The following is a 27,583-nucleotide window of genomic DNA, read 5'->3' as shown; positions in this document are numbered from 1 at the left end:
CGATCAAGGAATTCTATTGATACTATCTTGTTGTCGGTAATCTTTCATTTTACAGTTCGTGTACTCAAAATTTTGTAACTCATTTTCAAACTTATAGTGATTGTCCAATGAAAGCACTCAACGAGTAAGGCCTTGGAGTAGGAATCGTCGAAGGCTCCGAACCAAGTATAAAAATGCTTGTATTAGCGCTTGTTGTTTCTTTTTCTCATTTCTATTCTTTTATTTTATTTCCGCTGCAAACTCAATATTCTTTAAAAGAAAAGAATGTTTTCAAAATCACATAATTCATCTCGCCCCCACTCACATGTTCACGATCCAACGGAATGTGCTATCATACCATAGAGTTCCATATAGTTATGGAACTAACCCTAGATTTAGGAGTCAAGTAAAGGTTACAAGGGAGGTCATTCCTAGAGTTAACCTTGAAGAGACCAATGCGACTAAGACTTTAAGAAGCCTAGGAAATTCACTAAGAAGGTCACAAGGGAAGTTATCCTTAGAGTTGACCTAGAGGAGTCTAGCATGACCAAGGCTTCTAAGAATCCTAAGAATGCCATTAGGAAGATAACTAGAGAAGTTATCCCTAGTGAGTACCTAGAGCACCCAAGGAGCACAAATAGATTTTGAATTCCTAAGAGTGTGTTCTCTACACCCTAGATGAGTTTAGAGAGTGTCAACTCTAAATAGAAGGGTAGTTAACCCAACCTTGATGAAGTTGACACTTGGAGGCATTTTTAAGGTTTTGATTAACCTTTGAAAATGTAGGTTTAAAGGTTTACTCTTTGGAAGAGTAAAATGTGACAAAATTTAAAAAAAAAAAACTAGACTCAATTAAAATTGACACAGTTAGGATAAAGGCAAAAAAATGTTAAGTTGGGATTTTGACATTCTATTAGGAGATAAGGGCAAACTTAGACATATTCTTTAAATTTAGAAATTAATTAGGAATACTTAGATAGATAATCTAGGTATATTATTTATACTAAATTGTCATGATTATTTACCCATCATATGTCATGATATCATATTTTACATTCATATCATCATGAAAAATATCACATATCATGTCATACATACATCATGTAGCTATAGTATATTTTCTTTTAAAAATTATTTATTTTGATGTATGCCATAAATCATCATGTATTATTTTAATTCTTTGTAATTAAGGACAATGACATTAGCGATCAAATAACATCGTAGGTGAATGATCACAATTTAAATACCTAGATAGATATGCATGAACACTCAGATTAGGAAAAATCAATATCTATATCTCACAAAGACCATAAATTGACTTGTATGTGTCTTAGTGCATATTAAATACAAGTGAGATGTTAGAAAGATGGACAAAATTCAAAATATTGATTTAGTGCATCTTTTTTAGTTTTAATTTTATCAAAACACATAGATTATGCGTTATCTAATCATTGGAAAAGCTAATGTACAAGTCATGTGCATTTAGTCAATGCTTTGAAATAATTTCAAAATACTTTTGAAAATCTTTGGTGAAGACTATCTTTTGATAGGAATCACCATTGTATAGTTAGACACAAATTAGAGCAAAACATTAAAGTTTTCAATGGTTTCAAGTTTTGTGTCCATCTTTGAAAATAGAAATTATTTGTTTAGAAAACTATTTTTCCATAATAGTATATGACATAAATAATGTCTACGCAAAATTTTATAATTTTTGAAGAATCATAGAATTATTTAGAAATTTTTGAAATTTGAATGAAATTTGATTTCAGGAAATCAGAAACTCAATCGATCAACCGATCGATTGGCCCCAACTTCAATTGATCGGTTAATTGATTGAAGCAGTTTCTCCATGAACAGAAGCTCGAGGAATCGATCAGCTGATCGATCATCACCCTCCTATCGATCAGTTTATCGATTGAGAGGTTGTTTTTGGAAGAAATGGTATGCTTTCAGTCCATTAAGCTATGTTTAGTCATGTTAACCATCTCTAACCTTAATAAACTCTTTTATGAACATTCAAGGGTAGTTTTCTGGATGAAAACAAGAATGGAATGGTTAAAAAAGACTAAGTTGGAGTTTAAGATGAGGTTTATTTCAAAGTTGAACTTTGAATCTCAAAACTTCAAATTTTATATTTCTTAAAGGTTTATGAATTCCAAGTAATTGCTGGTGCAATGACAAAAGATTAGAGCATGTTTTAAGGGAGAGCTACTCATCAAAGACATAATTCAAATATATTTTTTTTCAAGAAAACAAAGAAAGGTGGAAAACCTTTATTGTTGTGAATCCTTTAGGATAAGCATTGGATGATGGAAATATGCTCTAGGATGAGCATTTAGAGATAATGAAGGGTATGAGAACTTCATTATGATGTTATGAATAATAAGTGAGGCTGTAAACAACATGTAGATAACTTTTCAGGGGGAGAGTTTTTTATGTGTGCTAAAGGAGGACAATGTAGAGTTTAAGTTAGGAAATCTTCATTTACCTAACGAGGGAGATCACCCAAAGGGGGAGAATGAAGGAAACTCTCATTCAAGCTTTGGCATGAAGAAGAAGTTGAGGTTATGGGATTAACCAAATTTAAACGTATTGTCAAACATAAAAAAGGAAAGATTGTTGGTTCAATTTCCCCTAGGTCAAGGTTGACAAGATTGACTAAACTTGAATTGGCTCAAGTTTAAGTCTTGATATTTGACAATATATGAAAATTGTTGGTGCAATTATCCATATAGAGATTGATGGTCAAAGTTTGACCATAAGTCAAGTAGGTTAAGGTTGACCGAATACTTGATTGAAAATTTCTAACTAGATGTTAGGCAAGGGCAAGTCCAACGGGAAGATTGGCAGAAGATGAAAGTCTAAGTGGGTCAGTGTTGACCAGACACTTGGTGTGGAAGTCTTGGTGAGTGAAGCTGAGTAGTGAGAAAGTCTTAGTGAATAAAGCCAGACAGATAAAAAGTCTTAATGAGTAAAGCTAGGTAGATGAAAAGTCCTAATGAGTGAAGCTAGGCAGATGGAAGTCCTGGTAAGTGAAACCAAGTAGTTGGAAAGTCCTAATGAGTGAAACTAGGTAGTGAGAGAAGTCCTGATGAGTGAAAGAAGGTGAAAAATCCTAGTGAGTGAACCTAGACAGAGGAAAATCCTGGTGAGTAAAACCAGGTGGTGAAAAACCCTAGTGAGTGAAGGTAGGCAGAGGGAAATCCTAGTAAGTGAAGTCAGGTGGTAAAAAATCTTGGTGAGTGAAGCCAGACATGTGGAAATCTAGGTAGGTCAAGATTGATCGGACACCTGCTGTTTGAAAGTCCAAGTGGGTCATGTAGGATCAGACACTTAGTACGAGACGGTAAGTCCAAGTGGGTCAAGGTTGACCGGACACTTGGCACAGGGAGAAAAGTTCAAGTGGGTCAAAGGATTGACCGGACACTTTACATGGGGAGAGAAGTCCAAGTGGGTCAAAGGATTAACTAAACACTTGGTGACGAAATCTTAGCAAGTCAAGATTGACCCGATGCTAGGCATGAGAAAGTCGCAACAAGTCACGGTTAATCAGATGTTGGGATTGTGAACACTAGACTTAAGTTAAGTAAGTTTAGGTTGGTCAATCAATCAGGTGATCGATTGAGCTAGAGCCTAATCGATAAGTGGATCGATTGAGCAGTGCTTTTTGACACGAGAAGCTCAATCGATCAGGTGATCGATTGAGAGGAAATCACTTGAGAATAGAAGGCTTCCCAAAAGATTGGGCTACTCCAATCGACCAGTTGATCGATTAGAGCCAGTGTTCTCACGATATCGTGAGGCAGTCGGAATCGATTGGTCAATCGATTCTGGAGTCTTCTGCGAGAGCACAGAAACCTTCTGGATTGATTAGCTGATCAACCCAACTGTCCCCAATCGATTAGCCGATCGATTGAGAGATGACCGTTTCGCAAGTTATGAGCTTTGGACTGCTGGGATCACCTGGATCTGACGTGGCAATCGATTAGGAGTAAGTCAAATCGATTAGGAGTCCTAGATCACAAAGAATAAAGCCGTTGGCGGGGTTCTTCTCCATAAGAACTTACCGAGCTCATACGATTCTTCATCGTCGGTTCTTGCAAGGTTAGGGTTGAAGTGCTGCAGCATTTCCAAGCTTACAAGAGGCATCTACAAGTAACAAGAGATCAAGCAAGAAAGTTTTCCATTTGTATTTATACATTTACTTCTTGTTCTTGAGTTGCACGAGGTTTCTCTACCTCCGGATTATTCCAAGAAGGAGTGTATTTCTTAGTGGATAGTGTGCTCATGTGTGAATCCTTAGATTAGTTATCTCTTTTAAGATGGATACCAAGTAAATCCTTTGAGTTAGTAGTGGAGGAGCTTGCGTCGTATTTTCTGCTACAAATCAACATCGATGAAGCGAGATGAGCTATTCACCCCCCCCCCCTCCTCTAGCTCCAAAGTGTCCCAACACGACCAACATAACTGAAACCTATTGGATTACACGCGCAACAAGTATGTCTTAAAGACCTAAAAAAAATTTAGAGAATAAGATTATCAAAAAGAGAGAAATTAAGTCTGATTAGACTAGGTGAAGGGAAAATATGGAAAGTATTTGTCATGACATAAACACTAATGGGCCATGCCTCCTATAGGTGAGTTGGGTCTACTCATATGACATGGGTTTGAGTTTTATGTTTACGCTTCTTGCAGATAAATTGGAACAACACATGTGATGTCGGCTTGGGCTTGGGCTTGAACCTCAAGCCTTAATGAAAAGGTATAAAAGACCTCTCCATGGAGCAAGAGGCTAAGGGTTTTAGTTTTTGTTTTCCTCTTGCTTGTGTCACTGCCCAACCAAAGTCGCCGCCCATCCTTGTGCTACTGTTCAAGATTGTTGGCTACTCCTTCCATTGTCCACCCTTGTGCCACCCACTAGTTGGTCGGCCAACCTCCTAGTGTTGCCGACCTCTGCTTTGTGCCTTCGATTCTCCTTAAGTGTTGTCAATTCCCTCTTGGTTGGTGCCACCGGCCCCACTCTTCTCTTGTGTTGCCTCTTCTACTTGGCTAGTACCAAACGGAGACACAATTTGTGACTTGTGAAATCATCTTAAAGATATCTCAGCGTGAATACTAATAGAGGCAAGTCTTGTGAAACTTACTAAGTGATTTCTTTTATCTGACATCATCGAAAATGTACAACTTCTAAGCAACCTTTTTGATTTATGATTATGTCTTTTATATATATATATATATATAATCTTGTTTATTTAGGATATGTAATCTTTTTAAGAAAATCATGTTCACTTCTACTATGTGTTTTTATCGTAAAACATATGTAATTTTTCACATAAACCCTAACATTCTCCCGATAATATAACCTATCTCAGGGAAAACTATTTGTTCCAACTAGGGATGACAATAGGTAGGATTTGAATCGGATTTCATATCCTCCGTGCATATCCTCATACCTATTAGATATTTAACTTTCATCCGTATCCCCATATCTATCAAAGGATTGAGTATTCATACCCTATTCATCCTCTTATTCCTATCTACCCTTTTTTTTTAAAAAAAAAAAGATACTTCAATGAATTTATGAATATTTATTAAAATTTTAAATTTTTGTACTCATCTGCTCTTCTTCGTCTCGCGCTCCTTCGATCGAGTGAGGATTTCTTGTGGAAAAGAAGATGAGATACGAGTTGGTAACTGGATAAATAGGTAAACTAAAGTTTTTTCTTTCCCAATATATATATATATATATATATATATATATATATATATATATATATATGAGTAGAATTTTACCACATTGATCTTCGTACCTAAATTCGTAAATACTTATACCCGAATATATAATTATTTAATTGAGTATAAAAATTTCTTTCATACTCCTTCATTCAGGTATCAGATTCCCCATTGAATTCGGTGAAAATTACTATTTAAAGAGCAAGGCAGGGGAGAGTAAACAGGTCTAGAGTTTGGATTTGGGATAATTAGAGGTATAACCAGATTTAGATTTGGATTTGTATATTAGAGATGTAAATGAGTAGAAAATCTATTAGACTACGGAAATGCCAATGTTAATATCATTTGAGTGACTTAATATCATTTGAGTGACTAATGTGTCATTCTAATGGCAAACAAATGAACAATAAGGGGTGCTAAATTTAAATTTTAATACAATTTGTGAAGATTTAACTAAATTTTGAAAAACGAAAGGATATATGATTCTTCTAAAGCTCTATTTCTAATTTTAGATTGGAGATTTTAGTATAGTAAAAAAAATTAAAGATTTTATCAACGATTTTCAAGTTGAATCATATGTTACTGTGGAAGTTTAGTTTTACTGATTAGAATTTTTTTTTTCAAATCCTTTAAAAAACCAACACTCTATTGATTTAGTAAAATTTAAAATTAAATTAAGTTAACATCATTTTTTCTTTTCACATGAAATAATTTTAAATTTTATTAATAATTTCAACTTCTTAACCTTCTCAAATTACAAAGAAGGTATATTCTTCTCAAATTACAAATGTCGCTTCTTCTCTCAACTCAATTCTCATCAGTTCTTCATCATTCTTTCCTCCTCTCTCTTTAATTTTTACTAAAAATTTCTCATTCTTATCCTTTTTATATCACAACGCATTAATCAATCTATTTCGACTCTTTTACATATTAATACTATCGATACAACCACATCAATTCATCTGTATCTCATCGATTCTTTAAAAAAAATCACAACCACATCTATCTATTTTTATATCTCATCGGTTCTTCGAATGATATAAGACATTCTCGCTATATAACTTGAGATATGATTAATAACCTAATTTTTATTTTAATTTCGAATTAAAATTTTTATAAAATAAATAATTGAATAATGTTATTTAATTAGTTGATAGTAAATATTTATTTTATAAAATTTAAAATATTCATATATTATTACACAAGTAAGACGTGCGCGGAAAGACTAATATATAAAATACATTACATAGGTTGTAAATTCATACTCAACTATACAGAACATGAAGAATAAGAGGCAATGAGGTAAAGAAAAGAAGAGAGGCAACTTGCAGCTCTGATTGTTTGCATGTGAAATGTTCTCGTGTACAGAAACAATTTAATTAGTTAACTGAACTAGTGACGTACTTGCAGATCATCGTGATTGGATCCAAATATGCTTGCTTGATAGATGTGAATATTGTATGCAAGATTCGTGTAAATTGTTGCTGACAAAATATAGATTTAATCAGATTTTGCATACAGATGGGAGATTCCACATTTTCAGAACAGCGTAGATAGTGGCAGAATTCAGTTAAATCATTATTTATGTTGACTCTAGAAATTACGAGTCAGAAAAAGAGGTAGAAGATGATAATGTTGTAAATCTTAAACATAATATTAGTAGGAGAGAATAGAGTCTCCTTGTTTTAGGAGGGAAAATTGCTATTTGAATCAATCAGTTCACAATTGACGCCAATCTATCACATCTAGCAACGACTTAGTAGTTCCCAAATGAGTGCAATCTACTCAGTTATTTAAGAACTATTAAATGTATGAGGGTATTAAATGAAACCAGAGTTGTATGAACAAGCTAATCCTTCCTACACCCAACAGAGAAATTTATGACTAGCATGTACCTGAAGTGCGCAGAATTAACCACCAGTGTAAATCATTGCCCCGGCTTGACATCTGTACAGTTGAAATCTGAACAATGATGAAAAAAAATAGAAGATTACAGATGTTGTGAACATTCTGTCCTGAACAATTGAGAGGCAGCTTTTATATAAAACCAACTTGAATTACTAGATATTTCAGCAGAAAATGGACAGGCACTTCTATACAAATTTTCATTTGCATTCAGGAAGCAAGTCCACCAACTGAGCTACATGAACAAGAATGTGACGGGCACAAAATTAATTTAAATGCCCAATTACAACTCGTAACTACAAAAGAAATTTGGCTTACAATGACAGCCATTTCTGTCCTGCATGCTAGAGGATTTTCATCAGGTTGGTGCCTGAAGCCTAGGCAAAGAAAGCAAATTGTACCTGTCCCTTGATTAACTGAACACTGAATAAGAATAAAAGAGCATAGGCAGCGTTCCTCATCTTTCACTACCTGCAAATCTACAAAATAGAAATAAAATAGGCAAAGCAAATAAGGAAATTTTTTTCACATAAGAGCACAAAGTCACAACTCCTAGTCATTCTGAAATCATGATAATTTCAAATATGAATTTCATTAAGCTCTATAATGCCCTACCTTCAAAAATACCAGTCATTTGATTGATTCACGGAGCAGCAACATCTAAGATAAGTCAGTTTAGTTCAGTCATTATTTATGTTAATTTGTAATTAACATGCTTATTAGTCTGCTTAAATTAACTATATATTTTTCTTTTAAAGCTGCCAAAGTAAACTTCATCAGACAATCATGACAAATCTCCAAGTTAGTTAGACAGCATTGATCAGACAATATGCTAAAGCAAATTCTAAAAATTTTGTAGGCACCTAGCAATATGGATGGACCGGTAAAAGTACATCCTATTTCAACTGCATTCAGGTTCCCATGCAAACCACTAGCAATCTTTGAACAACCATAGATCATGCTTAGATGTAGTCATGGATAATAAGGTACAGTATGCATTATACTGCAAATAATCTGATTGTTCTAGTGAAAAGTGTCGACCAAATATGGATTAAACTGTACCCAATAATCCGACTGTTCTAGTGAAAAGTGACACCTAAATATGGATTAAACCGTACCCAATTGTCGACCCAGGTTGGCTGTGACTTCAACAGCTAACATGCAACAACAAAGCCAGAGGGCAATTCTAACCATAATGAAGCGTCTAAAATCAAATGAGAAACTAGAAAGAAAAAAAATCACACGGATGAACAAGCAGAATTTGAAAACAGCAAGAACATAAACAGCGAACATTCTTATCACTGGATCATGAGTTAGCATATAACCCATAATATTTAACAAAAGGATTCTCACTCGCCAAACAAAAAATGCAGCTATATTTGTAATTACTTTCTCCAATTACTTTCTATAATTGGATCAATTAGAGTCAACGAGAAGTCAGGTTTGGAGTATGCATAAATTCTTAACTAGAAAAATTCAAATGCCCCATGGAGAACAAACAATATGGCCTTATATAAAATATCAGCCACAACCAACATAACGGGAGTGTATTATTTGAGCCCTTTGGCTATTAAAAAAAACATATACAAGATGCCCCATAGTATTTGGCTTAATGTTATTCATCTTCTGGTACCAATCTGTTAGAACTAGTCTAAGAGGAAAAAATTGCATGTTATGAGCACAAACTTCATGGATACTTTCCAACAACTCAGCTTTATCCCATTAGGTGGGGTCAGCTAAACTTCATAGATACTTTAATCTACAAAAATGACTATTGAATATCTTCTACAATGTTTACCTGTACACTAGAGCTACACAAGAGTTGGGGACTGTCTTGGAATGGATGATCCAAGTACAATACTCAATCACCCAGCTCCCAAGTCTGAATGACGAGAAACCAGTTGCTCATGCTGCTGCTGAGGTTGATGTTTTAACTGTTGCTGCTGTAGCTGCTGTAGCTGCTGTTGCTGCTGCCGCTGTCCCCCATTGGTATTACCATGCACTGACATACCTCCTGATAATTGGTGTGGTAGACCCTGGCTTGAAGAAGGCACTAAAGTGTCACTGACCATAACAGTTTCCTGTTTGGAGCTCACATATCCTGTTGGATTAGGTGCATCCTTATCATATAATGGCTCTGGATTCCACCGAGTTGAAGATGAAACCACAGAAGACGCTGAATCAGTACACTGAACACTTGATGCACTTGTAACCACCTGAACGATTGGACACTGATCAGTTGATGATTGTATCCTATCATCAGAGTTGATGTGACGATTTTGCTGAATTGCTGTTCTCTGAATGCCAGGTTGAGATTGATTCAAATAACGATGCTGAGGTTGTTGATTATGTTTAACTAGAGAAACAGATGGAATAGCAGCTTGCTGAGGCGTTAACATGCTATTGCTGGGTGAATTTTGAGTTGAACCTTGATTGCTTGTATCAGAAATTGGTGATAGTTGCTTTGTAGATTGTGAAAGTGAATGAGGGTAGATATTTGTTTGATTTCCAATTTGGTTCGAAGTTGAGTTCAGAGCTGAGCTAGCAGGAAAAAAGCCTTGGCTTTGTTGCAAAATGTTTTTATCAGAAAGTTGGTTCTTAGAGGCTGCTGAAAAACCACTAACTTGAGAGGAATCTGTTGATAAGTTATGATTAATTAACATGCCTCCTCTGCCTAGTCCTTTCATAAGTTTGGCCTGCTGTTGTGAGGATTGCCTTTGTTGCTGTGGTTGCCTTGACTGATTTTGTTGAACCTGTTGCCTTTGTCTTTGGTTTATCTGATTTGATATTCCAGATGGTGGGTTCCTTGATATGTTTTGCTGTTTATGTTGACCTTGGGAAGAAGATACCGGAATCACAGTAGAAGATGACTGTGATTGAGATTGGACTTGTGCATTAGTTTGAGCAGGTGGTACTGCATTTGGTACAGAGATATGGCGTTGCAGTTGAGGCATCATCCGTTGATGTAGTTGCCTTTCTTTCGCAGCTCGCATGGCATATGCCTGTTGTTGAGGGCTCGAATGACTGGTACCTTGGATGTGAGGGTGAGGGTTACCAAGCATGTGACCTTGTTGCAACATTTGATGAGACTGTTGGTGTTGTTGAACTGGAAATGTTTGAGCTGATGCAGGAACTGTTGTTGCATTAGGAAAGGAAGTACTAATACCATTGAAAGGAGATACAGACTGCCCATTTGTCGGCGAGGTTTGCATCTGCATTTCTTGCATCATAATCTGTCTGTGTTCATCTGGATTTTGACCAGGCTACACAACAATAAATTGTGATAGCCAAGCTAATCACCATCAACAATCAAAAAAAAACTGTACAAAAAAGGTTAAGGATACTTCTGAAACATATTTCTCTGTATATTGAGATGCCAAATTTGGTCATCTGTTTTGAACGTTTAAAATCATTATACAGTAAGAAATTCATTCAAGTTCAAAGTTCTAAGATGAATCGAGTTACAATGACAATTAAGTAAACTTTTTTAACTCATTCTTGGGCTAACATATAACCAAGTAATCTCTTATTCACAAGTTAATAGATTGTCCCATGATAAGCATACTTCACATCTAAATTTTAAATTTCTCTACTTAAATGAGTTAAAGGGTCCTGTTTTCTTAACCATATTCCTTTTATGTTTAAAGAAAGTATCAATATGCCAAGGACATTCTGTTCCTTGAATCCTTGTTTCAGTTTGCTTTTCTAGAGATTCCACAAGAATTATCTAATTTGAAAGCTAGAATATAAATCACTACAATTACATGAACTAAAGTGTCTTCTCATTAGTTTTAATGTATTTCAATGGAACACAGATCATGTCGATTGTATGGCAACCAATGCAAAAATATACCTGATAATTTCCATTAATTTTGTTAAGACGAAGAAAAGCAAAATACACAAGTGATAATGCAATGGTGTTTAACAATATGCATGATTGAAGCATAGAAACTTAACTTTATAACCATGATCACTAATGGAAATAATGGAACAGAAAATAACTTGATGAAGATACACACTCAAATCAACTAGAAAAATGCTTTATGTCCATATTAGTGAAGAATGAGGTCATGGGTTCGAGTCGCGGAAACAACCTCTTGCATTTCTCTTGTAAAATGCAATGTAAGGCTGCATACAATAGACTCAATGTGATCTGATCCTTCTCCGGGATCCTGTATTGGCGGGAGTTTCATGCACCGGACTACCTTTTTTTATTAGTGAAGAGTAATTGTAAAGTTGGGTAGTTATTTTTCAAGTGTACAAATTATTTCCTGTTTGTCTGTTCAGGATAATAAGTCGTGTCCAATATAAATATGAATTTAAATTGATGAACAGAATAACTATGAAGTTGACACAAAGACATTAATTTTTTCATGGCGATTGCAGCTCACATTGGAAAATTGTTGTTTTGGGCAAATGAGTTCTTTTCAAAGAGTGTATGTCACACACTGTAGAAACACAAGTTATACTAAAACTGTTTCTGAGATAAATGGTGAAAGCCATAATGGAAAATCTCACCCGTAGCATTTGCAAAGGATCCCGTGGTCGCATCGTTGAGTTTCCTTGGCTAGAAACAACACTTGGATGAACATTGACTGAGTTTTGAACCCCATGTGAACCACTTGCAACCATGTTTCCACTTGTAACCATGTTCAGCATGCCAGGGGAATTTATTCCTTGAAATGTTGGCCTTGACATCGGAATTCCTCTCCCAGACATCAGCCCCATACCACCAGGAACAGGTAACATTCGAACACCACGGTCAACTCCCATTGGTAAAGTCCCAGGTAACACATTAGGCTGCTGATGATTCCTTCCTGGAAGCATTTGGCTATACTGCTGCATTCTTTGTGGATCATCAACAGAAACTGTGGATGGTCTTGGCACACCAAACCTCTGGGGTTCCCTATAGCAACAAGTATGAATACTATAAGCACTAGAGCTACAGATGGCAGCACGTGAGATTCAAAAGAGTTCACCATAAGCACCAAAACAATTCAATTCTCATTACCTAGAAGAAGGATTAGACGGCCCAGATGCCAAGGGTAAGCTGCTACTTAGCACTAGGCCAGTAGATCCTTGTAAAATTGTGTTAGCATTTGATGTAGGGAGGACAGGAGAAACAGGACCTTGATGGCTTGGGACCGTTAAGCTACCAGTGTGAGGCCCCTGATATGCAAGTGGAAAGACATCGGGACTTGAAGAGATTGATTCACAAAAATCAAATGGCCTACACAAACAACAAAGAGATGTAGGATATAATTAAGCAAGTAAATGTCTAGATAAAACGAATGAATAATAACTGAGCAAAAATGACAAACATAAAGGCAGATAGGAAATTAGCTTACGTTAAGATCCCTCCATTCAAGTTGTTTGGGCATACTTGGGAAAGAGCAACAACGTGAGAACTATGAGCTTGAGTAATTTGTCTTGGTTCCTGATTACCAATCTTCAAACAAAAACATAATATTTAGATAGAATGCTTTTGTAAAGAAGGCAATAGTTCTGTTCAGAAAAAAAAAACAAAATTGGTAAATCTGCTAGCAAATTTTGTAAATACCAAAAAAAAAAAAACACTTTAAATGGCAGCTCATTGCAACTTTTACAATCTGAGTTGCAATAACTTGAGAACGCAATAGATATCTGAGAACATAACCAGTTTTAAAAATCCAACAAATATCAAAGTTACGAATGCAGAAATCAAAATGTGCAAGATGGATCAATATAATGACCTGGCAACTACATGGAGAAAGCTTCTGTCGATGCAAAATAATCTTTTCAAAATGTGTCTTCAATATATCCTCTTCGATTGGTCCCTGAAGACGCTGAAACAATTGTCGTGCACTTCCCTGATACATTGTAAAAAATCAATAATGTACTAGCTGGGAGAAACAGAAACATAGTAAAGGATAAGCAACCAGAAGCCTTGCCTTTGGAATGCCAGGCAGTGTGGATGGATAAGGTTGTGATGAGCCAGAATCTTCTGCAGAATCAGCTCCATCACCTGCACTTTTGTCCATCAAAAATTTGTGCCGTTCTTTGCATTCTTTGGGTTTACGGAATATACACTGATACATAGAAGCATGAGTACCATCAATACAGTGCATAAGGTGGGCAGACTAAATATTCACAATGAAATAAATTTCACTGAATAAAATGAATTAACCAAGTTAAGAACGGAGATATATCTTAATGAACCAAACATATACTAGATTTACAAGAAGGTCATAAAATAACTTGAGCTAACACAGTGACAGATTGGCAAAACTCATTGAAGTAGGGGAAAATCTATAGATATCATAAAAAGGTAACCATGCAAGCAATAAATAAAACAATGGAAAGATTCAAGGGCAAAATATCAAACAAAGTTTTGCTTCTTAATTAGGAAAAACTGAAAGCAATAACAGCAAATAAGCATAGAAATAATAACTGTAGTAGCAAGATTATTGGCCCATGCGAGTTATTATGAGGATGGGATTCAATTAAATATTCACCTTGAACTGGAGGGTACTGTTCATTGCATCACTGATTAGCTCCCAATTTGGACCCATATCATGGACAAGGACAACAAGTGCCTGAAACAAGCACCAACTTATAAATTGTATATATTGTTCACAAAAAAAAGGGCAGAAATGCTACTAGTAGAAATGACAATTCAAAAATATACAAACAGCAACCTGATCCTCAAAATTTGACCATGGACTTCCAGGTCCAGATTGTCCAGCAGCCATCTGCAGCATGAAACAGTTATTTTTCAGTAACCAAAAAGCACAGGTGTCAAGATAAATATGAATAACCATATAATTTCAAGGCATATCTCTAACAATGACTAGCAGATTTCTACATTTATTGTTCCAGAAATAGCTTTGGATTAACAAGTCAGATGCCACAGGAACTAATTTCGGCAAAGCACTGATGAAGCCAATGATAGCTAATGGAGCTCCAAAAGCTATATATGTAATAATACTCACTGTGACCCTCATCTTCTAATTTACTATACTTCAAGCAAAGCTCACCAGAAAGATTAAAAAGGCAAATATTGTACCTTTAGTGCTTTACTTTTTCTTGCACGATCTCGGCTAGCAATAACTTTGATAAGCTTATTTGAGTTGGACATATTACTCATCTGGGAAGCAACTGGTGAAGGCAATGACCCAGCAAAAGGCACAAGTCCATCGGGAGATGCCTCAATCATTTGCCTCAATAATTTAGGCTTCTTAGCAACATGTTGCCCAAAACCTATTGCAATCATGAAATAGAAAATATCTTGTATGGAAACTCACATGCCAAAATTTCAATATTCAATTTAAGGAAATCAAAAGGACTTACCTGTGTTTCCATTTGAATCAAAATTTTGAGATTCCATTCTCCTTTTAGAATTCTGAAATAAAAAATGAAGCATAGATAATTAGTGTGAAAAATGCACTATAACCATGCAATGACTTGATGGAAATCAAGGGGCTTGGTAACAGTTTGTAAACACCAGGGAAAATATTGAAGTTCCCATGGACTACATATCTAGACAAAAGAATTTAAAATTTTGGTGGGGAAAAACATGAGGCTCCATAATGGAGTATTATTGGAGAAGATAAAATCCATATGGATCTCATGTGATGATCCTTCCATTTTCATCAGGCAGCATTATTGTAAAGCATACTGCATAACATATTCCAAACATACCTGTTCATGCTGAATTGAAGGATCAGTTTGCAACCTTTGTTCATATGATGATCGAATTGGACCCTGCTATAATACATATAAGTAAGAGCAATTATCTAACAAAAATACATATAAAATGGTCGAGCACAGAAAAAGTTTTACCTTTCCAGGAAGAACCAAAAGACCAGGCTCACCGATATTTAGTGAATTCTTATACCCTAAATGCTTTGGTTTCTTCTTCTTTTTCTTCGATTTGGATGAAATTTCACCATCAAATGACAACTGCCTATCAAAGTCTACAGTATTATCAACTCCAGAATTTTTCCTGGCCATGGATCCACCATGTAATGAACTCTGGTCATCTAGGAAAGAACTTGTGTCTTCACTAGATGCATCAGTTTTACTAGTCATTTGGAATGGTCCAAGAGCTCCAGAAGAATAAGGACTAACAAATCGTTGTCTACTAGCGGTCCTCACACGTTTCGTCGGAAATGAACCCACATTAAAGGTACTTGAATTTCTTTTTCCATTCAATATAAAAGGTTGATTTCCTGATTTGTATTCTGAGCAAGGTTCATAAGAAAAATATGTACCATCTTCATTATGTCTTGTGGCACTGGATTTTTGCTGCATATGCTTTCTTTTCTTGTGAGCAAGTTTTGATAATAGGCCACCTTCAAAGTTTCCAGGCAGATGATAAGTACCAGTTTCACCTTCCTCTTCTTCATATACATCCTCTCCGTGTCCACCTATATCCAGATACCATGACAGTATGAGCTTCAGCCCAATAATATTTAATTACAACGGTTGAAAGTAAAAAATGGTCACCTGCAATTGAATTACAAAGAGAGGCCTCACACTCTTCTTGATGCACAGAATTAGCAAGTTTCTAAGAAAGATAAAGTAAACATTTGTGTTAGTTGAGTATTTTTGAAATTTGATGTAACAGTACCAAAGAATATTGCTAGTGACCTTGTTAGATGAACCTAACAGCATACTTAGGTTAGAACTATGCAACTTAAGAGGATTCCAACATAAAGCAACAAGGACTTACTCTGTGATGCATCAATTGAACTTCCACAGATTCTCTGTATGCCTGCATCGCACCATGAGGAACTTTATAGAAAATATTTTCCTGCAAAAGCAAACCATTGGAAGTATGAGATAAAAATCAAATGCAAGGTTCTCAAATTGAACTATATATTGTGAATCAAAGAATTTTGGAATAGCCAATTGTAAGATTGTGTTAATAAAAAACTAAAATAAGTTTGAATATTCCTACTAGATAGTATATACATCCTAAAAAATATATAACAATATTATCCAGTGTAGTATGCAGATCATCACGCATAACAAAACAATTGAGTTTCAAATGTCACTCTGATAAAAAGTTAGAAATGAGTGTCTCACACTTTATTAAAATTTGAAATCAAATGGCAATGAGACATTTGATCCTCAATAACTTCCAACAATAGCCTAGTCATTCTACACTTCACCTTCATCATCAACTTTGAGCCGATAGCATTGATGCAACTGAAGAGATGAAGAGGAGGAAAAAGTGGCACTATACAAAGAGAGGAAGAAGAAAAGATTTCAATGTAGCAGTACTTCTAAGCAGCCATCAACTACATTCTCACTGAACTCCGAGTCTCATTGTTGCAAGACTTATTTTCCTTTTTCCAACAAGTGTTAAATGCACCTCCACATCAACTTCAAGTTTCTATACCATAAGATTTATTCTACAAAACTTCTATATTTGACTCTCACCTTTAATGTGATACCAGGTAATAGAGGATTCATCTTTCTTTTTTGTATAATGGTTTTAAGATGAATCTTACAACCATTATGACATGTGAAACAACTTGAGGCAGGATGTTTGCAAGAATACTGCCACTCAATCAAACAGTGCCATAGATATGAAGCAATTTCTAAGATCAAACAGCAAAATGCCAAAAGAAAAGATGCTGAATGTGATAGGAAAGATTTTAGTCCATACTTCTATAAGTTTGTCTTCCCGAGGTATTATCAAAATGCCTGGACCATTTGGGCAGTCAGGTGTTGTAGGTGCTTCGACCAAGGTAGAGCAACATGATGTCTCACCATTATGTTTCAGGAACCTAGCTGCATACTGCATGACAGAATGTGGAATCTGCCAAAAAAAGAAGACATCATATATCTATAAGAATAACACCATAATGTTTTAGGCATCAACAAGCATGCATCAGAATGATGCTTAACAGAGAGGATAATCAGTATCATACAGCTCAAGATATTACTTTGGCTAGACAGAATCAGCTTACTTTGAGATAGCATTTTATTTCGACCAATTTACCATGGTATTTCTATAAATGAATTGAAGAACAAGGAAAGTTGTTAAATAGGATCTAGTACTAAAATTCAAACCTTCCCTTTCTCCACATCAGACTCGTTGACATTTGATGGCCTAATACTATCTGATTTGAACTCTCTTACATTAGGTGTCTTGTCACTACAAATAAGCTCAGCTGTACGCCAGAAATCCATAACAGCCCTAGCCAAACTTCTAGCTGAACTTCTTTGCTTGCACAGTAAATTTTCCTGTTTGAACATAGTTCGACCACAAGAAGCAATCAACCTAGACACTTGAGAAGCAGCTGTAGTTTTCCATAATCGTTCCTGTTTACAATTAATTCAAGAAACATCAAAACCAACCATAAAGACACCAAACTTATCTAAAATATCACAACAAAACAAGTGAAAGAGTAGGAAGAGGTTCAATAAATGCAGATGCAATCACCAATTTATCAACCATAAGATTACAGGATTGAATCCATAACAAAATGATGACAATGCAATCCCACCATATATGTACCTGCATGAAATCATTTGCCATCCATGCCATTTCTTGAAGCACAAAATCCCAATGACATTTTTGATGCTTCTCAAGATGCACACTACTAGTAGGCAGTTCTCCAGCCCTTTTAAGCCTTGCCTGTGGAATCAAATATGTTGGATGTTTCTAGTTCAATAATCACATGAATTTGACATGCACCATAGACATCTGGATTATACCTCTATTAATTGAGCTTCTTTTAATATAGCATCTTCATGTGCCTTTTTTTGATCTGAAGTGGAAGTTTGAAGGCAAGTGGTAGACAAGGAACTTTTGTTATCAAGGATGACCTTTGGAAACTCAGCCGCTGAGGAAAGTAGTAACCCTGTATCTTTCCTTTTTGTGAAACTTGGTTGACTTGAAGAAATATCCATTTTCGTTGCTGATTCGCATATGATTTCATCATTCAGTTTCTCAGGTTCTGAGTTGGCAACAGGTGTGACTTCACTTACAATCTCAGTTTTACTATCAGAATCATTATCTTTCTCCCGAACAACCAAGTCACTGAGGTTTAGTTGAACTGAGCAAGATGCATTATTAGCATTAATGTGGGTATCAGAATTGAATGCCTCGTTATCTTCTTTTAAAGATCTGGCATCTAGCAGAGACTGTTCAGAGATTGTCTGGTCTCTAACATCTCCACCTGATCTACCATTTGCTGACCTTAGCAGCAAGGGTTGCTCATCATCAGGACTTTCATTGTTAACAGCACCATTTGCAATAGTATTTTCATCCATAGAATCTGAATGTAAGTTTTTGCTAGTTGGACCTTCAACAAAATTCTTATTTCTTGTATCATCCTCGTCAAAAATGATCTTAGTTTCATCATGAGCACCAAATCCATTGATTTTTCCAACATCACATGTGTTCTTACTTACACTAGACTCCAATGGGGTAGCAAGTAAACCAACTGGTCTAAGACCATCCTCTACAATAAAAGCACCAGACTGAGAGGAGGTATCTTTATTCTCAGGAATAGATGAATGTTGAATATAGGAATCATCTAACTGCATATTTTCAGTTATCTTGACTTCTTTCACTTCCTCAGGCATTTCATCTACAATTATGTTATTGGTCGTGTTATTATTCTGCTCCACATCTAAAGGGATATCTGCTCGATCATCTGCCATCGAAACCTTTAGAATACAATTTTGGTTATCATCTTTTGCATTTGAAATGGATGAGAAAGAACTATCCTGAGCTTTTATATCCTTTGATGCAGGTGCATTTGACGATGCAACAGAAGCTTTGTTGCCATGTCGAGAAGCAGCATCAGTCAAACTTAAATTGGCAGAATCACGAGTTGTTTTCGATCTATTACGCCGCGCATATGCTTGGCCATTAGCCCCAGGCCGGAAGATAATAGAGTCATCTACTTCTTTCATATTATGATTTACACCAACTTGAGATGATTGTTCCAATAGACCAACACTACCTCTTTTACCTCTATGTTTGGCATATCTCTCTCCATGTACTTTGCTGTTTTCCCGTTTAAAAAGCAACAAATTGTCTCCAATATTAGTTTCGCGACTCATGGAACCACCAGGTTTCTCACTGCTTTCAACTGAATCTCCATGCGGCGAAGCAGCCAATGTGAAACTACCTTTAGCTTCACTATCAAGCAAAACCAGAAGAGAAAAAAAAAAGGAAAAATAGTTCAATAAAACAACTGTGTGATTATTACTATAAACACGTCTTATGCACATGGACTGAGGAACAATACCTGGTAACATATGGCTCAGCACGTTGGTCTGTACATGAAGTAGATTGTACACTGGCAGAAGCTCCATGACCAAATTTAAAATCCAAGGGATTTCCACCCTGCAACAACCAAAAATAGTCAATTAAATAAGAAAACATAAAAAAGATCAGCATGACAATTCAATAAGAATTAAAACATTAATCTGGAAATACTTTCTCAAGAAATTCAAGCTCCCTTCTTCGCTCTTCCCTAATCTCAGATTCGTGCCTGTAGTTAGCACATGACGAAATTTAATCCGAGGCATTTAAAAACTAAATAAGCCCAAACAACTTTCAGTGAAAACCTACTGTAGCTCAGCCTGAGCCCTCTCAATTTCTGCATGACCTGGTGAGAGTTTGGTGTCTACACCAAATCCACACTCTACAACACCTCCCATGGGCTTGTGCTTTAATCTACTGGAAGAGAATATCCTGGGCTATGCCCATACTTGCATTTGATGCTAATACATCATTAAACCAATATTTCATTTGCTGGTCTACTTCTGAAAAAAAAAATACAGTCAGCAATGATAGTAAATATGGAAGTAAAAGAAACAGAGAGAGAGAGAGAGAACAAACAATATGCATATCCATTTCCACATCCAAAAGGTAAAAAAAAAAATATAAAGTTGAGCATCAGTTAAAATTTCTGAGTTTGTTTCATAGTTAACATATACTTGTGACCTTCTGTATAGGTAGAGTGTGGTTAAAGTTTATACTCTATGTCTATCAGAACCATTCCTAAAAAAGCAAGTCAGAAGTTAAAGATACAAGGTCCATCCCTGAACATAAAGAATAGCATTAACTGAGGCATGGTAGATGGAAAATTTGAATTCTTTAAACTAAAACCCTCCTCTGGAGATGTTGCGCAATGCATTTTTCTTATTAATTTACAACATTTTGACACACCAAGAAGTAGCTCTAGTATGCTATTTGGGCATAATCATGATTGTTGTACCTTTACATCAATCCTTGGCTTATCAATCTAACATAAAAGGAATGTGAAGTTTAAGTTCTCAAGACAAACTCATGTCTTTCCAACATAAGCAATAACCCAATAGGAGAGCAATGAATCTGCTTCAAAAATTACTATATCAGCCAAGCTCCAGAAGCAATTTCAAAAAAGCAAACATGATGATAAATTTAAAACTTTGAACAATTAGAATGTACTTTGTTGGACGATAAAATTTTGTTTCAGATGTCTTGCGAAAACGGTGTTTAAACAATTATACAATTATATATTATAGAACTAAATTTTATTTCAGATGTCTTGAAGAGGAGCCTTGCGCAACAGTAAAATTGTTGCCACCAAAAGGTCACGGGTTCGAATCCTGGAAACAGCCTCTTGCAAAAAGTAGGGTAAGGCTGCGCACAATGGATCCTTTCCCGGGACCCCGCATGGCGGGAACTTTGTGCACCAGGCTGCCCTTTTTTTTTATATATTATAGAACTAATATTCTCATTGTGAAGATGATAAAATAGTAAAATGTAATATAAATATACTTGTCCAAAATCATACTTTTAAATTACTATTTGTTCCTTCTGACACCTGCTATTTTAGTTCCAAAATTATAATGCTATTGCAACTCAGATTGTCAAAGTAAAGTGCAGCAATTGGTCAAAAAGAAAAAAAAAATGATATTTGAATAAAACAGTTAAGCCATTGACAAAAAATGAGATTGAGACAAACTGGGAGACAGAGTTTACAGGATGAGCTTTCGCTCCAAGATAAAAATTGAAGGTAACATTCCCAGAACTTCTCAGAAGATCTACTACTAAACCATGTGAAAACAGCCATTAACAGTTTATCCCCACACACACAAAAAAATAGTGTTTTTTAAATCTTCTTCAGATTTTTAAAACAAAACCAATGGTAAATAAGGTAATCAAGAAAAATCAATATTCCCTACCTAGCCAGTGGGAATATTTTGGTCACATTTACATATTACAAAACTAAGACATGTTGACACAAACCAGTAATAGAAAATCACTTAGCATACAACCTGTAGGTGATAAAAATCACCTACAGGAAGTATTCTTGTTGTTGACTATTCCTTCTTCTCATATTTGGTTATTGGCTGGTTATGATGATAATTTGATTATCAACAAATGAGGTCACATAAACTGGATCTCATAAATGAGGTCATATCTGCACATGGAGGATATTTCTCGACATGGAGATCGGAATCCAACCTCAAGTGCATCTTGGTTAGACATCTGGAAAGCAAATTATAACAGTGAATCTATCTAAAGCAGTTCTCAGCAGTTTTTTGGCATGAACTGACAAACAAGTGGTCATTAGGTAATTTGGACCCCTATCTCCTACTCCATTCCTTGAGGATAAGAATTGTTTTGGTCAAATGTTTATGACCAACCAAATTGGCTACGGGGATCCATCCAATTCAACTCCATGCCAAACAATCATAAGGTTTGTCATCAGCAGCTATGTTGCCACCTTAATTCTATTTGTAGATGGATTAAAAAGACCTCTTACATGAATTGGATGTTTATGGTCCACCTTGCATCATGCCCATATTAGAATAATCTAAACATCAGGAGTCTTTGGAAATGCAAATTTCTCTCTTACCCCAGCTTTTTATAAATTAGGCAATGGACTAGACACCAATAGAACCCGCTCTTTATGGGCACTCTTGATTGACAGGTTCATCTTCCCTAGTCCAAGATCAAAATGAGTAACTTTCCATGTTCAGGGTATTTTCCAGAGGCTGAATCCAATGAAAAATTGACTCCAAGCACTATTGTAAAGAGACAGCCTTCTTTCAATTTCCTTCCTTGTTAACGTTGTCTTTAGTTGTTTTTATATTCTTTGAAACTTTAATCTTTGTGCAATTCCACTATAGTGTACAAAATTATGTTGAAGTTTAACTAGCTGAATTCCACTAAGTGTGTCCATAGCATACATTTGTTAAGTAAGAATAGCATGTATTTACATAAACAATCATCTCGATTTGTGCACTGAAAGCAGTTATTATCAAATAAAGAAGAAAAAGATAAGGTAATGGATAAATAGCAGGAAACAAATTGAAACGATGGAGAAAGACAACCTGGACAATTTTCCAGAAGCAACAAGCAAGTTAGCATCAATGAACTTATTCCCACCCTAGGTATCCTCTCTTGAATCAATACTCCATAAATAGAATGCATAGATAAACCCATGTCTTATGATTAAGGACACATAAGCAACATTGATATTCCTGGATAAATTTGCTGACAGCAAATAGAGCACATTGAGAGCTCATCCTAACAAGTGATTACAGGCATGCAGCGAGTAGCAGAAACATTGAATCACACGACAAGGAACTAACCAACTATTAAATCAATGCTGAAGAGAACAATTCAGAGCTTATAACTACAAGACAATGTCATTTGCATCACGAAAAAATGGCAGGACTGAAAAGTAGTACCTTTGCAGGCAAATTCAAGAGCTCGAAGTCACTTTCGCACAAGGATTACAACAATTCAATTAAAGGGGAGGTCCCGAACAAGCGTAGCAGGCGAAGGTCGTCCCCCTATGGTGAGGGGGGAAGAAAACAACGTTCTCTGGCGTTGGTCAGAGCCCGAAACTAAAATAGTAAAATCTAAAAGCATCAGAAAGAGGTAATTGGCGAAGAATGAGCTCGCCTGAGGATCAAGGAGGCGGGTCGTAAGCTAGGCTAGGGTTAGGGCTCGACGCGGCGATGAACGGAAGGAAGCACCAAAAGAGGTCGAGATGAATGCTAAGATTTCGCTCGACCAAAGGAAGAATCCGACGATATTGTCAGGACGGGGACAACAGTTAGGGTTCTTGGAATCGAGGCTTATTAGGGTTCGTGATCGAAGTCGAGAGCGAAGGAGGGAGGGGAAGGTCGCGTAGGGGAAGATTGGACAAGGAGATGTAAGAGCGCAGGGGTGGTCCGGTCGAATTCAACCAGGTCGGCTCCATTGACCGAACCGGACGCCGGACTCGAATTGTACTCAAAATGACGGATCCGGATTCTGAGGATCCACTCAATGGATCGGGAATCTGCATGAGTTTGAAACCTCCAATTATAGTAAAAATAAATAATAATAATAATAATAATAATAATAAAATCGTATTATCTCACTCTCTCTAAAAAAAACATGAAGACATTTACTTAGCACAGCAGCCCTCCAATATCGATAATTAGAATGACGCCTATAAATTTTATTTAGTTCATCTATACGGGCGTGTTTAGTTCAGGATAATTATGGATAATCTTGATTATCTGTTTATGGTTATCCATGATAATCATATTTGGTTCAAGGTTTTTTTAAATTTTGAAGTTTTTCTCAATTTCTACACATCATCAAACGTCATCAATTTGGGCATATATATCACCCGGAATCAGAAAACCTCCATCTGCCTTGGTTTTTGTCGATTCCTGAGATTAAGCAAAAAATATTCCTAACTTAACCTTTGATCGGAGCGAGCCGAGGTCGTCGATCTGGGTGGTCTCGTATCAACAGCGAGAGCCAGTGTTGAGGAGGTGGAGCAGGAGCGGGCGGTGGGAGCTGAGCAGGTGGAGCAGGAGCGGGCGTTGGGAGCTGAGCAGGTGGAGCAGGAGCGGGCGTTGGGAGCTGAGCAGGTGGCGCGAGCGTGTTGACGGGCGGAGGTGGCGAGGCAGTGTTGACGGCCGGAGGTGGCAGCAGGGAGTAGGAGAGGGGGGTGGCGGCAGGCGGCGGGAGCCGGAGCGGGCGGTGGGAGCTAAGCAGGTGGCGCGAGCGTGTTGACGGGCGGAGGTGGCGAGGCAGTGTTGACGGCCGGAGGTGGCAGCAGGGAGTAGGAGAGGGGGGTGGTGGCAGGCGGCAGGCTGCGGGAGCCGGAGCGGGCGGCGGGAGCGTGAGCGACGACGTGAGAGGGAGAGCATGCGGTGCGAGGGGACGGTGGGAGCATGAGCGACGACGTGAGAGGGAGAGCAGGCGGTGCGAGCAGGCATAGGGGCCGGAGGTGATAGCAGGGGGCGGGCGAGGGGGGTGGCAGCAAGCGACGGGAGTCGAAGCCGACGGCGGGAGCAAGAGTAGGCGCGTGAGCGAGAAACGCGAGGAAGAGGGAGATAGTTTTTAACTTTGTTATTTTAATTAAAACCTTATTAAATTCAGAAAAATTGAACAGATTTAATTAAAATCTAATTAAATTATCTAAAAATTTCCTAAAATAATAATAAACAATTAAAATATTATCTAATTTTATTTATATATATCATTATTAATAATAATATTATCATTATTAAACTAAGGATAATATGATAAAATATCATACTTTATTAAACTAAGGATAATATGGTAAAATATCATACTAGGTTATATACTAAAATCTCCAAACAAACAAAGTTTTATTGCATTACCTAAATTAAACCAAACAACATTAGATTATATTTTATTCCTCATAACCAAGGTTATGTGATTACCTGATAATCACATAACTAAGGTTATATGTGATAACTTGAACCAAACGCACCCTAAGATTATAAAGGGCAGTTTGGTAGATGAGGTTTTAGATTTAAATCCATGATTTTTTAATCATAAAGTGATAATTCATCTATAAGACTATAACCATATTAAAACTAATATTTTCAAATTAAATAAGAATATTATGTTAAAAAAACATAAACAAAATGCCCCCTATATCTATCACCATTGAAAAAACGGATATAAAAGATATCCGATTTTATTTTTTTTATATTAATATTAACCAAAACTATTCTAACACTATTACTTTAACATAAAATAATTTCAGTTAAATTTATAGAAAAATTTATTTTTAACATTCATCAGAACCCCTCGACATGAAGTATTTAGTAGTATTTGTATATAGGTTTGTTGGGGTCCATTTTCAATAAAAATTTTCAAAGGGTGTTTAATTTTTTCGGATAAATGATCCTTGTACTAAGGTAAAATATTTTCATAATTTATTTATTTATATTTTATCACAGGGCAATGATATTAAATCGTTTATCATAAACGATATCACATTTTACTTTCATTAAAAAAATTATTTATTTATTTCAATTTCATCAACCTAATTAAAACTACTAGAATAATTTATGTTGGAATAATTTTGCTTTCTCTTGAGTTTTGATGAAGTAGTAATGAAGTTGGGCGTCACTTTATGAGTCATGATGGGCGAAATATGAAATCTAATCATCGATTTTAAGATTAGTCGGATTACACAGTAAAAAATACACCATATTATAATTCCCATACGAACGCTCACATTAGGAGGTAAATTTCATCCTACCTGTACAGGCACTGCCCCAACCTCTCACAATGAGATGGTGGGGTCCACACTTAAGTAGTGGGTCCCACCATCTCATTGTGAGAGGTTAGGGCAGTGCCTGTACAGGTAGGATCGAATTAACCCACATTAGGATCCCTCGCCCTCGACATGTCGCGACTTGGCACATGAGCGGCACAAGCAACTCTCTCCTCCTCGTAACCCCATCTCACAGGTCCTCTTTGGTCGAGTGTAAGAGATGATGATTTTGGTAAATTAGCGTAAAAAGGGAACTGCTGCCAACTGGTCCAGCTCCCCAGCAACCTCGTCTATTTATAGTAGTCACCTCCTCCCCATTTGTTGTGGTTCAGATTCATCGTTCCTTGCTTTGTTTCTTGCTCGTAGAAGAGATCGAGATCAGGAGGTGCTTATTTTTCTAAGAAAATGAGGACGAGCTGCAATGGTCATCATGTGTTGTGTGAGGGCTACATGGAAGGGTGCCCCATCCACCCTTTCTTGTAGTGGATCAAGAACCCCGATCAAGGGGCAGGCCAACAATGCCACCATCTTTATGACCAAGTTCTACGACCGCGCCAACCTCATCGACCTCTACATTAGCGTCGGCCCCAATAGCCTCCATCCTGATACTTGTTTTTTTTCCTCAATTGATCACTTCAATTCTTTTCTACTACTTTCTTAGTCTTGATAACCATTGGGGATTGAGGGATTTGATGTGATTTGACCGATTTGTATGCAGTTATATTCCGATACACTTTTGTACGAGGCTTGTGGGTATATCTTGAACCTGATCTATGGCTTTGTGGGCTTGCTCTAGTCCAGAAACTAGCCTCTATGTCAGCCCGTGGTGGATTAAATGCTAAAGGGAGAGCCGGTGGCAAAATTATACCTTTGACTCTATAATTTATTTTGGAAGATGAAAGAGCGCCTCTTCTCCTTCATCTTCCAACCCTTTCACCTTCTTTCATTAATGGAGGTAGGGGAAGAGTCATCTTCCTCTTATAAAAAGGACATCCAAGGCAGTTGGTGAAGTGCGACTGATGCAGCGATGGAGGATGGTCTATCTAGCATGGGGTCAACTACCAAGGTGGAGATCAAAGTCAAGGTGATCAACACCCAAATGTCAAGGGGCTAAATGGAGGACAATTGCAATGACAAATCGGGACAATCAGGGCTCGACCGGCGGGGGACAGGTCCGAGGAGATCTCTAGTCTAGGTCAGGATGATACATCAAACAGCCAACGCTCAACACGGAGTAGCAAGATGCGGAGGGAGACCGGATAGTTGGTTCGAATGGGGGGAGGATAGGTTGCTACACAGTCACCGCACGGAAGAGCCACTGAGATCGATAGAGCGGAGGGGTCTCGGCTGAGCGACTACCCCACTCTGCCAAGCAGCGGTACTGGCCATGGATGGAGCAGAATCCTGGCCGTGCGGCT

At 36.8% G+C, this 27,583-nt stretch overlaps 1 protein-coding gene across 7 annotated transcripts; it reads right to left on the bottom strand.

Moving 5' to 3' along the window:
• Nucleotides 1-7,806: 7,806 nt before the first annotated feature.
• Nucleotides 7,807-23,819, bottom strand: LOC121970280 (chromatin modification-related protein EAF1 B-like). Of its 7 annotated transcripts, XM_042520878.1 has the most exons (24): nt 23,317-23,819; nt 20,201-20,394; nt 20,066-20,120; nt 19,875-19,972; nt 18,331-19,765; nt 18,131-18,250; nt 17,683-17,934; nt 17,276-17,428; nt 16,334-16,414; nt 16,108-16,168; nt 15,442-16,028; nt 15,301-15,366; nt 14,950-15,001; nt 14,666-14,859; nt 14,298-14,351; nt 14,115-14,195; nt 13,551-13,688; nt 13,353-13,469; nt 12,969-13,069; nt 12,632-12,850; nt 12,139-12,526; nt 9,419-10,883; nt 7,939-8,099; nt 7,807-7,855 (listed from the first exon to the last, which is right to left on the bottom strand). In XM_042520878.1, the coding sequence occupies exons 2-22, from the start codon at nt 20,287-20,289 to the stop codon at nt 9,486-9,488; spliced, it is 5,739 nt and encodes a 1,912-aa protein (XP_042376812.1). In that variant the 5' UTR covers nt 20,290-20,394; nt 23,317-23,819; the 3' UTR covers nt 7,807-7,855; nt 7,939-8,099; nt 9,419-9,485. The 7 variants fall into 7 exon arrangements, with proteins under 7 accessions (XP_042376812.1, XP_042376811.1, XP_042376815.1 ...); XM_042520877.1 differs by having other exon boundaries at nt 7,807-8,099; XM_042520881.1 differs by having other exon boundaries at nt 7,807-8,091.
• Nucleotides 23,820-27,583: the final 3,764 nt, after the last annotated feature.

This window comes from Zingiber officinale, chromosome 4A, assembly GCF_018446385.1.
Source record: "Zingiber officinale cultivar Zhangliang chromosome 4A, Zo_v1.1, whole genome shotgun sequence".
NCBI classification, from domain to species: Eukaryota; Viridiplantae; Streptophyta; class Magnoliopsida; order Zingiberales; family Zingiberaceae; genus Zingiber; species Zingiber officinale.
Note: the sequence above shows the minus strand (reverse complement) of the source record. Positions and strands in the feature narration are given on the sequence as shown.

Coding starts and splice junctions, on each gene's coding strand:
- LOC121970280 (XM_042520877.1), bottom strand. CDS start 20,289: ATGGGAGGTGTTGTAGAGTGTGGATTTGGTGTAGACACCAAACTCTCA. Junction 17,935..18,130: donor TGGCAAATGATTTCATGCAG/GTACATATATGG, acceptor AATTGTAAACAG/GAACGATTATGGAAAACTAC. Junction 17,429..17,682: donor CTGATGTGGAGAAAGGGAAG/GTTTGAATTTTA, acceptor TTTTTTTGGCAG/ATTCCACATTCTGTCATGCA.